This window comes from Palaemon carinicauda, chromosome 35 (assembly GCF_036898095.1).
Source record: "Palaemon carinicauda isolate YSFRI2023 chromosome 35, ASM3689809v2, whole genome shotgun sequence".
In the NCBI taxonomy this organism is placed as follows: Eukaryota; Metazoa; Arthropoda; class Malacostraca; order Decapoda; family Palaemonidae; genus Palaemon; species Palaemon carinicauda.
Genome location: NC_090759.1, coordinates 54861100 through 54874018, shown reverse-complemented (window position 1 = coordinate 54874018; position 12919 = coordinate 54861100). Strand labels below are relative to the sequence as shown.

Genomic DNA, 12919 nt, shown 5'->3' with positions numbered 1-12919 from the left:
AAACAGTATATTATATACATGATGGTTAGTTGACTGGGATGGATTGCCACTTTAGTGGATTATTATTATTATTATTATTATTATTATTATTATTAGCCTAGCTATAACTCTAGTTGGAAAAGCAGGATGCTATAAGGAAATATGGGCCAATGAGGTAAGGAATTAAGTAAACAGATAGAATAGTGTGCCTGCTGAGTGTACCCACGAGCAAGGCTTGTTGAGAACCTTCATATGGGACAATGCCTATATATATATATATATATATATATATATATATATATATATATATATATATATATATATATATATATATACATATACATATACATATACATATACATATATATATATATATATATATATATATATATATATATATATACACATATACATATATATATATATATATATATATATATATATATATATATATATATATATATATATATATATATATATATATATATATGTTACATGCTACTTCTCATATGCATAACAGTAGTTTTAATAAAAACATTCAATGATTAATAATTCTTACACTACTGTTAGATAAATATGTTTGGGATTTAGTTTAAATTAATACGTTATCATTAGATGTCACAGGTGGAACAGAAATAACTTACCTGAATGCCAGGGATGGGTCGTCACCTTTGGATGTGTAATACAGGTAATCCGCCATTTTGGGTGGTTTGATTCGTCCCCTTTTTACCCCGGAAAATTGCAGGCCGAAGGCCTAGTGGCTTTATGTCTTGTAGAAGAGATTATCCAAGGAGATTGTTTCTTGTTACTCTAGAAAGAAAGGGATAGAAGAGGAAAGAAAATACTTATACATTTGGTTGTTTGTTGCATTTGTTGATGGTGAGATATTCACAACAATTTAATTTCCTTATTGAATATACTTTATGTAGTCTTCACTAATTATGTGTAATTATATTTTCCCATATTTACTCTCAAATGTCATGCTAATCATCTAAGTATAAAAGCAGTCTTTGGTATAGATTATATGCTGCAATCAAATTCTAAGACTGATTAATGAGTTTTATAGTATATATATATATATATATATATATATATATATATATATATATATATTTATATATATAATACATACATACATACATATATATATAAAATACATATATATATATATATATATATATATATATATATATATATATATATATATATATATATATATGCTCCTTAAGCTGTAGTGTATGAATGGAAGTGGGTTAATAGCGATGTATATTTGATTAATCGGATGTCATCCGATATTGAAGATAACGATTCACAGTATAGATTGTATATATTATATTAATTGTATATGTCATGCATATGGTAGATGTAATAAATACTTTGATTTATATTTTTCATTTTAACATTTACGGCTGAAAACTAACCTACGGCAAATGGAACCACCCTTATCCCCAGCAATTCATCGCCAAATCACCACCACCACCACTCCCAACACCTTCCCCTTTTTTCCTCCAACACCACCACCACCTCCAACACTATAACCAGAGCCACTGCAGATTTCTCTTGAGCCGCCCTCTTGGGTCTACCCTGAGCATGACAAGTTTAGTGCCTGGGCGCTTCGCGGACAGAGTTGGCACTTGGCGAGTGCCAAGTGTATATACTCTCCTCCATTCTCAAATTCTTTTATTTATCTTGTGTTTCTCTTCCTTTTTCTTCTTCTTCTTCTTCTTCTTCTTCTTCTTCTTCTTCTTCTTCTTCTTCTTCTTCTTCTTCTTCTTCTTCAAATGTGTCTCTTGTCTTCGTTCCCTTTTCTTCTTTCAATTTTTTTAGTCTTTCGGTTTTTCTTTGCAAAATGCGACTCTTCTTAGTTTCTTCCAGTTCTTATCTTTATGCGTGTCTTTTTCTTCGTCTTCCTGCTTTGCCTTTTTGTCCAATTATTCCTTTTCTTCTTTGTATGTATTGTCTTTATCTTCATCAAATCATTATTGTATACTTACTATTAATTATCTTGCTGCCGACTACAAAATACTTGGAAAATTCGTCTGTATCGTTGAAAGGCAGAAGATTAACGTGATGGAAATAATGAACTGGATCCTTCCTCGTACTATCCTGCCTTCTCCCCGTTTCTCAAAACAAAACAAAAAAGTTTCTTTTAAAGGAAAATCTTTCATGTTTTTAACGTTGTGTATTGCTAAAAACCCGGGGATGTATTGTTGTTACTGAATCTCTGTTTTATTTATTGTCACGTTCTTGAAGTTTTGACTATATTCCCCTTTTTCTTGATGATTTCGCGAGCATAGAATAGATTTTAGCAGTGCTAAAAGCCAACATGAACACTCGAGACAAGGTTTCTACTATTTTGGGGAAATTTCGAGACTTTAGAATTTCTCTCTCTCTCTCTCTCTCTCTCTCTCTCTCTCTCTCTCTCTCTCTCTCTCTCTCTCTCTCTCTCTCTCTCTCTCTCTCTCTCTCTCTTATATATATATATATATATATATATATATATATATATATATATATATATATATATATATATATTGTATATGTATATTTATATAAGTAAATGTATGTATATTTATTTATTTCGTATTCTTTGTTATAACCATTTAATTATCGAAACAAGGATGAGCACGCCGTGCAGAACATCTCCACATAAGCCATATCAGATACTTACAACAGAAGGATCAATGCTCAAAACATCGAGCCCCTTATTCACACTAAGTCATTCAGTCATTCAACAGGCATATACAGTAGATTCTTTTTTTTTTCTTTCTTTCTAATTTTTTTGCCAATTGACTTCGTATACTTCTACAAGTTCACCATCAGGTAGTCAATGCCTTGTTTGCACACCGGCATTCAATATTGCTGTCACTATTTTAGCTTAGCTATTAAAGCTTTTCCGTTATAACACCTCTTCTACTCTGTTTAACCAGCTTCATATCTGTCTCCATCTCTTATTTTCTCGCAAAACTTCCGAAGTATCCACGTTTTTTTTAATTGTAACCTATCAACCACCATTCTTTAGACGTGGCCAGAAACCACATCCCATAATGACCTATTATTTCAACAGCTCTAAACTTAGAACACTGCTTCGAGTATCTACGTTTTCATCCTTTCGTGGATTTTTCCTTCACTTATATTTCCTAAACAAGTTGATTTGATGGGTTTACACTTTTTTAAATTATCGTTATTAAAGCGTTAAGTATATGTTTGATTATTTACTAGATTTATATTATTTACCTAAACCAGACTTATTTGAAATTTTAATTTCAACAACAGTGAAAGTTGAAGTATGTCTCAAAAGATTTTTTTGTGCTTGAAAATCCTTCTTTATTGCTTTTCACGAAAGATCGTAATAAAATAAGAAAATTTTTTCTAAGGCGGTTAATTTTGTCGTGGAAAACAAAACTTGAAATTACCCAGGTGTGCTTCAAATTCCTATCTGTGGCATATTTATTTTAGCATCATCAAGGTGGGTATAGCAGGCGCTTTCTCAAGCAGTGAAAGAGTTCTCTGTCCTATATTGCTTTTATCCTCCATTTTCTCGATAGAGTTCTTCCAAATGAACAAAATAGAACTATGTCACTCTATGCAAGGTATATTTCTTAGCTTTTTGTTTTTGAGGTTGTACAGGACATTACTCGCGAGAGAGTGACAGTTTGTCAAATCTTCCTATCTTATCTTAAACTCTTGAGGTGTCCCTGTTAGATGTGGTTAGATGGTATTATATTCATTTTATTCTGCAAACGAGGTCAAGTTCATGGAGAATGTGCGATAGATTAATGTTGATTTTCCTCGTAACGTTTCCTGAAGTCTTCCTTTCATTATATCCGGGTATAGTTATTGACTGAAAGAAGCGGTTAATGTTTATTTATTGCTCTATTGCTGTTGCTCTCTTTATGCTGCAGTGATTTAGTGTTTATTTTATTCAATATCAGTTGTATGAATAGTCGAATCTAATCAATTCTAATAAGTTCAGTCCCATGTACATAGCATATCACCCATTCTAAAATTTTAGTCGTGCTTTATAAGTGACAAGCTTAATGATATCGTAAGTCTATTTGTAATCTGGATAGTCGGGTAATGTCTCTCACTATTTTTCCTTTGTCAGGATAGGTCTACTGTATTTATTTGTAGTCAGAGTGGGTCTAGTAAACCCCTTGAATTCATATACGGGATGCTGCCAAAGCAAGACCCCGTAGTCTAAATCTTAAACCAACCAACCAAGCTTAATTAAATTTACATAGGTCCATTATATTCCTATGTGCAGACAGGATAGGTCCATTATATTCATATGTGTAGTCAGTTTTGGTCTATTATATCCATATGTGTAGTTAGGGTAGGTCTGTTAGATTATTATTATTACTATAACTTGCTAAGCTACAACCCTAATTGGAAAAGCAGGATGCTATAAGCCCAAGAGCCCCAACAGAGAAAATAACCCAGTGAGGAAAGGAAACAAGGAAAAAATTATTGTAAGAACAGTAATAACATTAAAATAAATAATTCCTATATAAACTCTAAAAACTTTAACAAGCTGGACTCGGGACAGATTGTTATGTGATCGGCATTGTCCTTCGTTGATGTCGCTCAATATCATGCAGTTCACTGTAATTTTGCTACATTTAACAGCATATTTAAGAAGGTTACAAGATAGCTGTGTCTTTTCAACTGTAGATATTACCATGGAATTTGGCAGGAACCGAGAAACAGTATCCCATCAATCGCTGAGATTTTTATTTGGATATGTGAATTATTCTAGGAACAATTTACTACACCGCCAAAAATAACCATTCAACCATACCCGAAATTTGTATAGCAGATATCAACATAATAATTGGCATGGACAAAGTACATATCCATCCTATAAATCCCTGAAAATTTCATTGAGATATGTGAAGAATTCTATTAGTAATTTAGGGCGCCGCCGAAAATCGACCTCCGTGGATATCAAAAAATGGTTACTGTGACTTTTTTATGACAAGTATCAATACGAATGTAGTTCATATAACACCCAGCAAACTCTGAGAAAATCATTTGGATATCTGTAAAACTCTAGGAGTAGTTTGTTCTTCCTCACAGATTTTTCAGCTAAAAGTCGTCACTTACGAACAAAAGTGACAGCCAGGGCATGCCTATAGCAGGTATGAACATGAAAATTGGCAGAAACAAAGCTTTTATATATCTAAAAAAAATCCCTTAAAATTTTATTTGAATATATTTATTGGTATAGGAGTTATTGACGCCGCCGCCGAAAATATCAGCTGGCCACCCCCCCCCCCCCCCCCTCACGTCCGTTCCGAAATCTATGGTTAGGGAATGAATGGGCTACGGGTTGGGCAAGATATCTTCAAAAAAATTTTGGCATTTCATATAAGGTCCCTCACTCCATTAACGACAACAAAACAAGAGGAAGAGAAATTTGATAGAATAATGTGTCCTCTCATAGAAGAGCTGCTTACCATAACTAGAGTCTCTTCTACCCTTACCAAGAGGAAAGTAGCCACTGAACAATTACAGTGCAGTAGTTAACCCCCTAGGTGAAGAAAAATTGTTTGGTAATTTTAGTGTTGTCCGATGTATGAGGACAAAGGAAAATCTGTAAAGAATAGGCCAGACTATTCGGCGTGTATAGGCAAAAGGAAGGTGAACCGTAACGAGGGAGAAGGATCCGATTTAGTATTGTCTGCAAATCAAAGGACACCATAACTCTCTCGCAGTAGTATCTCAACGGGTGTCTGGTGCCCTGGCCAACCTAATACATACCAATAGGATAGGTCCATCATATTCATACGTATAGTCAGCGTAGGTCTATTTAACCTGTTGCCTATTTCTGAAAATACCCATATTTTTTTTTTTTTTACCTCAAATTTATTGGTTTACACCAGACCAGATGAATGTGTATCATAATAAAAGCGATTTTTCCAGTGGTTAACGAGGCCAAAATGCCCAGAGGATGGTTTGCAGGCAACGAAGAGCGTTGATATTTACCACACGCAGACAACAACAGATTAGCGTCTCGAGGTAGAACTGCCAAACATCTTTCTCCGTCTCACAGGAGCGAGATAAAATTTGATCATTGCAAAACCGAGAATTGCATTTTTTTTTAAATATACGTGTGTACATACTGTATATGTGTGTCATTTACGCACCCATATATATATATATATATATATATATATATATATATATATATATATATATATATATATATATATATATATATATATATATATATATATATATATTATACACACTAGTGTACGCGACCAGCCAAAATTACCATTTAATATTTAGATTTATATGCAAGCACACACACACACCTCTCACCAGGGTATGACTACTCCCTCCCCCTACTTGAGGAACGGGGAGAGGGAAGAGTGACCGGAATATATATATATATATATATATATATATATATATATATATATATATATATATATATATATATATATATATATATATAAATATAAATATATATATATATATATATATATATATATATATATATATATATATATATATATATATGTATGTATGTATGTATGTGTGTATATACAGTATATATATATGTATATATATGTATATTTTTATACATATATATATGTATGTATGTGTGTATATACAGTATATATATGTATATATATGTATATTTTTATACATATATATATATATATATATTATATATATAGTATATATATATAAGTATTTATAACATATATATATATATACTGTATATATATATATATATATATATATATATATATATATATATATATATTATATATATATATATATATATATATATATATATATATATATATACAAACATATCTATAAAAATGTTTATGTATAGCGAGACACTCACTCTTTAGTATATAGGGGATATGTTTGTATATCCGGTATGATATTGAATTTTGACTTTTACTATTTCAGCCACCCGTTGAGATACTACCGCTAGAGAGTTATTGTTTCCTTTTGAATGGTCAGACAGTGCTACATTGGACCACCTTTCTCTGGTTATGGCTCATTTTTCCTTTGCCCACGCATACACCGAATGGTTTGGCTTATTCTTTCCATATAAGACTGGAAAGTATGTCTTCATACACATGACAACACTAAGATTACCAGACAATTCTTTTTCGCACAAGGAGTTAACTACTGCACTTTAATAGTTCAGTGGCTACCTTCCTCTTGGTAAGGGTAGAAGAGACTCTTTAGCTAGGCCTATGGTGAGCAGCTCTTCTGGGAGAAGGACACTCCAAAAGCAAACCATAGTTCTCTAGTCTTGGGTAGTGCCATAGCCTCGGCACCATGGTCTTCCACTGTCTTGGGGTAGAGCTGTCTTGCTTGAGGGTACACTCGGGCACACTTTTCTATCTTATTCCTCTTCCGCTTTTTTTTTTTTTTTTTTAAATTTATATAGTTTATATATGAAAGATGTAATTTAATGTTGTTACTGTTCTCAAAAGTAATTTATTCTAATTGTTCATTACTTGTAGTTTTTTCATACCCTTATTTCTTTTCCTCACTTTGCTCTTTTCCCTGTTGGAGGCCTTGGGCTTATAGTATCCAGCTTTTTCAACTAGTGTTATAGTTTAGCTAGTAATAATAATAGTGGTAGTTGTTTTTCTCATGCTTGATTCACGTATGTTTTTCTACTGTAATACTGCCATTTAGGGTTTATATGTAACGCTGTTCTTTATCTTCCATATGTAAATATCTTTATTTTCTGTGTAGTATTAACTTTCAACATTCCTACAAAATAACTTTCGCATTGATTATTTGTCTTTAACTTTCTTATGTAATAGTAACATTTAACTGTCTTACGGAAGAGGGACTCTTATTTTTTCTTTTTTTTTTTTTTACTTTAAGCTCCCTTGTGTTACATTGATTTTTTAAGTTCTTTTGTGTTATATACATTAAATTTTAGCTTTCCTTTTATATTGACTTGTATGTTTCTTATGTTACATTGACTTGTAGCTTTCCTACGTTGCATTGATTTATAGGTTTATTGTGTTACATTGAATTATTTCTTTCCTCCGTTACATTGGCCTTTAGATTTCCGATGTTATATTTCCCTTTAACCTTATTACGTAACTTTGATGTAGCTTTCGTAGGTGATATTAATTTTAGCTTCTTATTGAATATTATTGTTAAATTTTAACTTTCTTAAGTACCATTGACCTTTACCATCATTTTGCAGTATAGGCTTTTACTTATCCGATAAAATATGTCCTAAGCTTTATCATATTTCGTACATAATTTCATTTTTTAGCGTTGAATCTCTCTCTCTCTCTCTCTCTCTCTCTCTCTCTCTCTCTCTCTCTCTCTCTCTCTCTCTCTCTCTCTCTTAGTAGTACTACTACTACTAGTAGTAGTAGTAGTAGTTAATTGTGCTTAGTATCTCACTGGTTAACAGCCTCTCCTCGCCTTCTAGATTCCCGAGATTGGTTGAAAAATACACCTTCTTTCTGTACAGAGTCAATACAGATTGACTCTGCGTCTGCAGATCGAAATAGTGAATTGCGTATCTGTAAGGACACAGTTGAAGTGTGAAGATGGATTTGGGTTAAAATTATCGAAGTTGTTTATTTTTGTTTGGAGGGCTTGAAGTATGCATTGAGATTATAAGGAATTATAATGCTTATTCTAGTGAAATTGAGTTTTATCTATGTGAAAATACTATCATTCCAACTTTATAATAATGTTCTTGTACCATGTGTCATATACTGCCCCATAGTCTTGAAAATAGTGTTATACACTAGAGTGTATCAGATTATTTCTTTTAACTTTAGTTCCCCCTTCAATATATAACGTTTTCACTAAATTATATCAGTACGTTTTCTTTCTATAAGAGTAAACAAATTTTTATTTCGTCATGAGTGTTTCAGGTGTTATTTTTTTATGTGTGTTTCTTTTCTGTGTATTTGAACATTAATAAATTTTTCAATGCTAGTTGTTAGACTCAAAACTTATACATCTCAATACTTTATCCATGGGATTTCATAATTATTTTGGCCATGTATCGTGAAATAATTGTAATGCAGGATAAAAGCTGCTAATTTTATTCTCATACATTTATAATGTTTTCATACTTATAGTTAAATATCCGTAACATATTTTAAGTGGATATGTTAAATACTTTAGAATTGGTAGAAAAAGGTGCATTGCAAGACTTCGATTTTTTTTTTTTTTTTTTTTTTTTTTTGGTGTAAAGGAATTTCTATTTGTTGAGCAATGTCTACCATTCAAAAAGCAGCGATTAGAACAGTTCATAGACCACCTTTTATGTCCTTAGAAACTGATTTTTCCCACAATATATAGTTTTGCCGTTTGGAAATTAAAAGGAGAAAGTAAGCTAGAAAAGATAAATGGCCAACATGCACTTGTTCATGGAATAATTTCCTTTTCAATGGTTTTTGAATTATTAAAATTGGCTGAAAAATAAAAATGTTATTAGTTTGTGAAGTTACCCCTAAAATACAGTTCTTCAATGAGGGAGCTGCAGCTACACCTCCTCCCCCCTCTGTGATACGAAATAGTGATCCACGTTTCTGGTGCTAATTAGTTAATTGAAGACTTGCAACCCCTTAAATTGGGAAACGCGGAGTAAGTGAAATACACACATACACACACACACGTACACACGCACACACACACACACACACACACACACATATATATATATATATATATATATATATATATATATATATATATATATATATATATATATATATATACACACACACATATATATATATATATATATATATATATTATATATATATATATATATATATATATATATATATATATAAGTATATATACATATGCCTTTGACCGTGTTAACCATGAAGTCCTTAAATTAAAACTCAAACAGACTTTTTTTAGCATAATTATTGAATATTTAAGTAGTGAATTGCATAAAGATGTTGTTGAGGGGCACCATTGTGAGTATAGGGATGTAAAAGCTGGTGTTCCTCAGGGAAGAGTTTTTATCCCACTACTTACTATGTTCACAAATGTGGTTTAGCCTAGAAAACAAGCTCGTTGTATATGTAGGTGATGTATCTCTCTTTGCATCAATTCCATCTTTAGCTAAAATTAGTGCATGGTGCAAATTATGGGGCATGAAGTTGAATCCTAACAAAACTCAAAGTATGAATGTAAGTAGGCCGGGGACAGTAGCTCCTCAACATCCAGATCTGTATTGATAATGTTTCCTTAACTCTATAAAACTCCTTTGCAATTTTAGGTGTGCTTCTTGATTTCAAATTTACTTTTGAGAAACAAATTCAGTCTGTTTCCTCTTCAATTGCACAACAAATTTGGATATTGAAAATTCTGAAGAATTTTAGTGATCAATCTATCATGTAGAAGTTTCTAAATTCTTTCTTTCTACTTTGTTTAGAATATTGTTTAACTCTCATATTCATTTGTTGAACAAAAACTTGGTGTTTATTAAATTTCTTGTACCTGATCTTGATATTAATTTAATGGCACCGTCATTCATTTAGATCTTTATGCGTATTGCTTAAGATTTGTCGTAATTCTGATCATCCATTGTATTCATATATTTTTTTTTTTTGGTTGAAAAAGTAAACGTCAGTCTGTTTTCATTGTTTATATATGACAGATCTATTTTAAGATATGTGGTTTATTTATTTCCTTTCCTCGGTGGGTTATTTTTCCTCTTAGAACCCTTGGGCTTGTAGTATTCTGCTTTTCAAAGTAGATTATAGCTTACCTTGTAATAATGATAATATACTGCATATGGTCATGTACGTGTATATTTGTGTAAGTCGTTATATGACAATATTTGTAATTTTTTGTAATGTTGTAGGTCATTACCGTTTTTATCATGAAAGAAAATAGACAGAAAAAGCCGTGTACAATGAGGGTGCAGCAATGGAAACCAAAAAGTCTTTTGAACTAATCAAGCTTGTAGGCCATAAATGATATTTTCGCCTGACTCGCAAAATGATACTTAGAGCATAGAGTCGGAATTATATGTAAACGTAGTTTTGCTAATCTGCAAGATCTCTCTCTCTCTCTCTCTCTCTCTCTCTCTCTCTCTCTCTCTCTCTCTCTCTCTCTCTCTCTCTCTCTCTCATTGCTTTATTAGAGTAGAATTTTTCAAGTCCACCAGATTTTCCTGCTGTTTGTCGATCAATATCCATCTATGTATCTATCTATCTATCTTCAATTGCTTTACACTCCTCTACAGAAGCAATAACTTTTCAGAATTTAAGAAATAACGACCTCTTAAATATCTTCGGATCCTAGATAACGATCACATTGCACTGCAAGCAAGTAAATACCCCCATGTTAATACACATACTAATGAGCCTCTTAAAAGCTTCTCAGAGATGGAATGCTGCTCGCCGGAAGAGTGATTCTGGGTACAGGTAGGCGCTGAGGATGAGACATTGAGTAGTCGGAGGAAAACAATCAGGGGAAGGGAATGGATCCTAAGAGTTTTGTTTTGAGCTCTGTTTGGTTTAACATGAAGTCAGTTTGACACTAGGAAACACACTTGCGCCTCATGATTACGTATATATATATATATATATATATATATATATATATATATATATATATATATAATATATATAAGTATATATATATATATATATATATATATATACATATATAATATATATGTGTGTATATATATACACACACACACACATATATATATATATATATATATATATATATATAAATATATATATATATATATATATATATATATATATAAATATATATATATATATATATATATATATATATATATATATATATATATATATATATATATATATATTACTGTACTACTCGGTATATCTCAGCAATCCATGTTTGCCAACGATTATCTAAGCGGATGAACAACTTGCTGGTGCAACAACGAGAACTTTGGGTTGGATTGAAATGCCCCCCCCCCCCCCCCCCCCTAAATCTCGATGAAGTCACTGGCAGCAGGGTGACCGATTGGATTTAAGGCAATGAACAAGATGTCTTTTTGGATTTTACTCCTGATGCCTGGCTGTTGATCTTACTGGAATAAGTATGGACCGGCATGGGTCACTTGCCTTAGTTAGATAGACACTGTACATCACAAGGAATTGGCTATCCTTTGATGAATTTAGCCGATGAATCCTCTATGGATTTAGTTCCTTTGAGGCCCTTTGCGTCAATAGGCGTAGGAGAAGATGATATATACAGTATATATATATATATATATATATATATATATATATATATATATATATATATATGTGTGTGTGTGTGTGTGTGTGTGTGTGTGTGTGTGTAAGTGGTTATAATTATTAAATTTTACTGCTTTCCTCAAAAAGCCTCAAATTCAAAGGAGAAATAAGTGACGAAGCCCGACTCTGTGGAATTCGAATTTCCATACAATATTTGCGCAAATAGTTTTATATAATTGTACAATCTTAGAATACTTTTCAATTTGCCTTTTAATGCAGACAATGACGTAGTAGTAATAACAGATGGGGAAGAGAATTAAGAATTCATGTTTAAATTCATGTAGTATTAGTATTTTAAATAAGATGAGTTAATCAATCAAACTTGACATTTAAAGCATGTCTTTATTAGGCTGGATTAATCTATAACGTTCACAGGGTTAACTTGGGTAAATTTTCTTTAATGCATCCTTAGCTAAGTTTCAGTACGTTTATGTTTATCCTTGGGTGTAATTGACAAAAATAATAAAGTAATTCGAACTGAAAACAATATAGTTTGTCTGTAAGACGTATTAGGTGAAGATCACTCAGCCAAAATATAAAATAGGTAAAATCTAAAATAAAGAGATTAAGAAGTACATGAAAATATGAAATTGACTTCAAACCTTAAAATAGAAGATATTAATGTCACTGGGTCAAAAGAGGACTTATCAGAAGAAAAAGTGGATAGT

The 12919-nt window shown here is 31.7% G+C and overlaps 1 protein-coding gene across 1 annotated transcript in view; it reads right to left on the bottom strand.

Annotated features, from left to right (window-relative positions):
* LOC137627748 (titin homolog) overlaps nt 1-1556 on the bottom strand; it is a 56520-nt gene extending 54964 nt beyond the window's left edge. Inside the window, exons 1-2 of the mRNA XM_068359022.1 lie at nt 1401-1556; nt 624-789 (exon numbers count right to left, since the gene is read on the bottom strand). Coding sequence (XP_068215123.1) covers nt 624-679 — 56 coding nt within the window. The 5' untranslated portion in view covers nt 680-789; nt 1401-1556. The remainder of the gene's footprint in view (nt 1-623; nt 790-1400) is intronic.
* Between the last annotated feature and the right edge of the window lie 11363 nt (nt 1557-12919).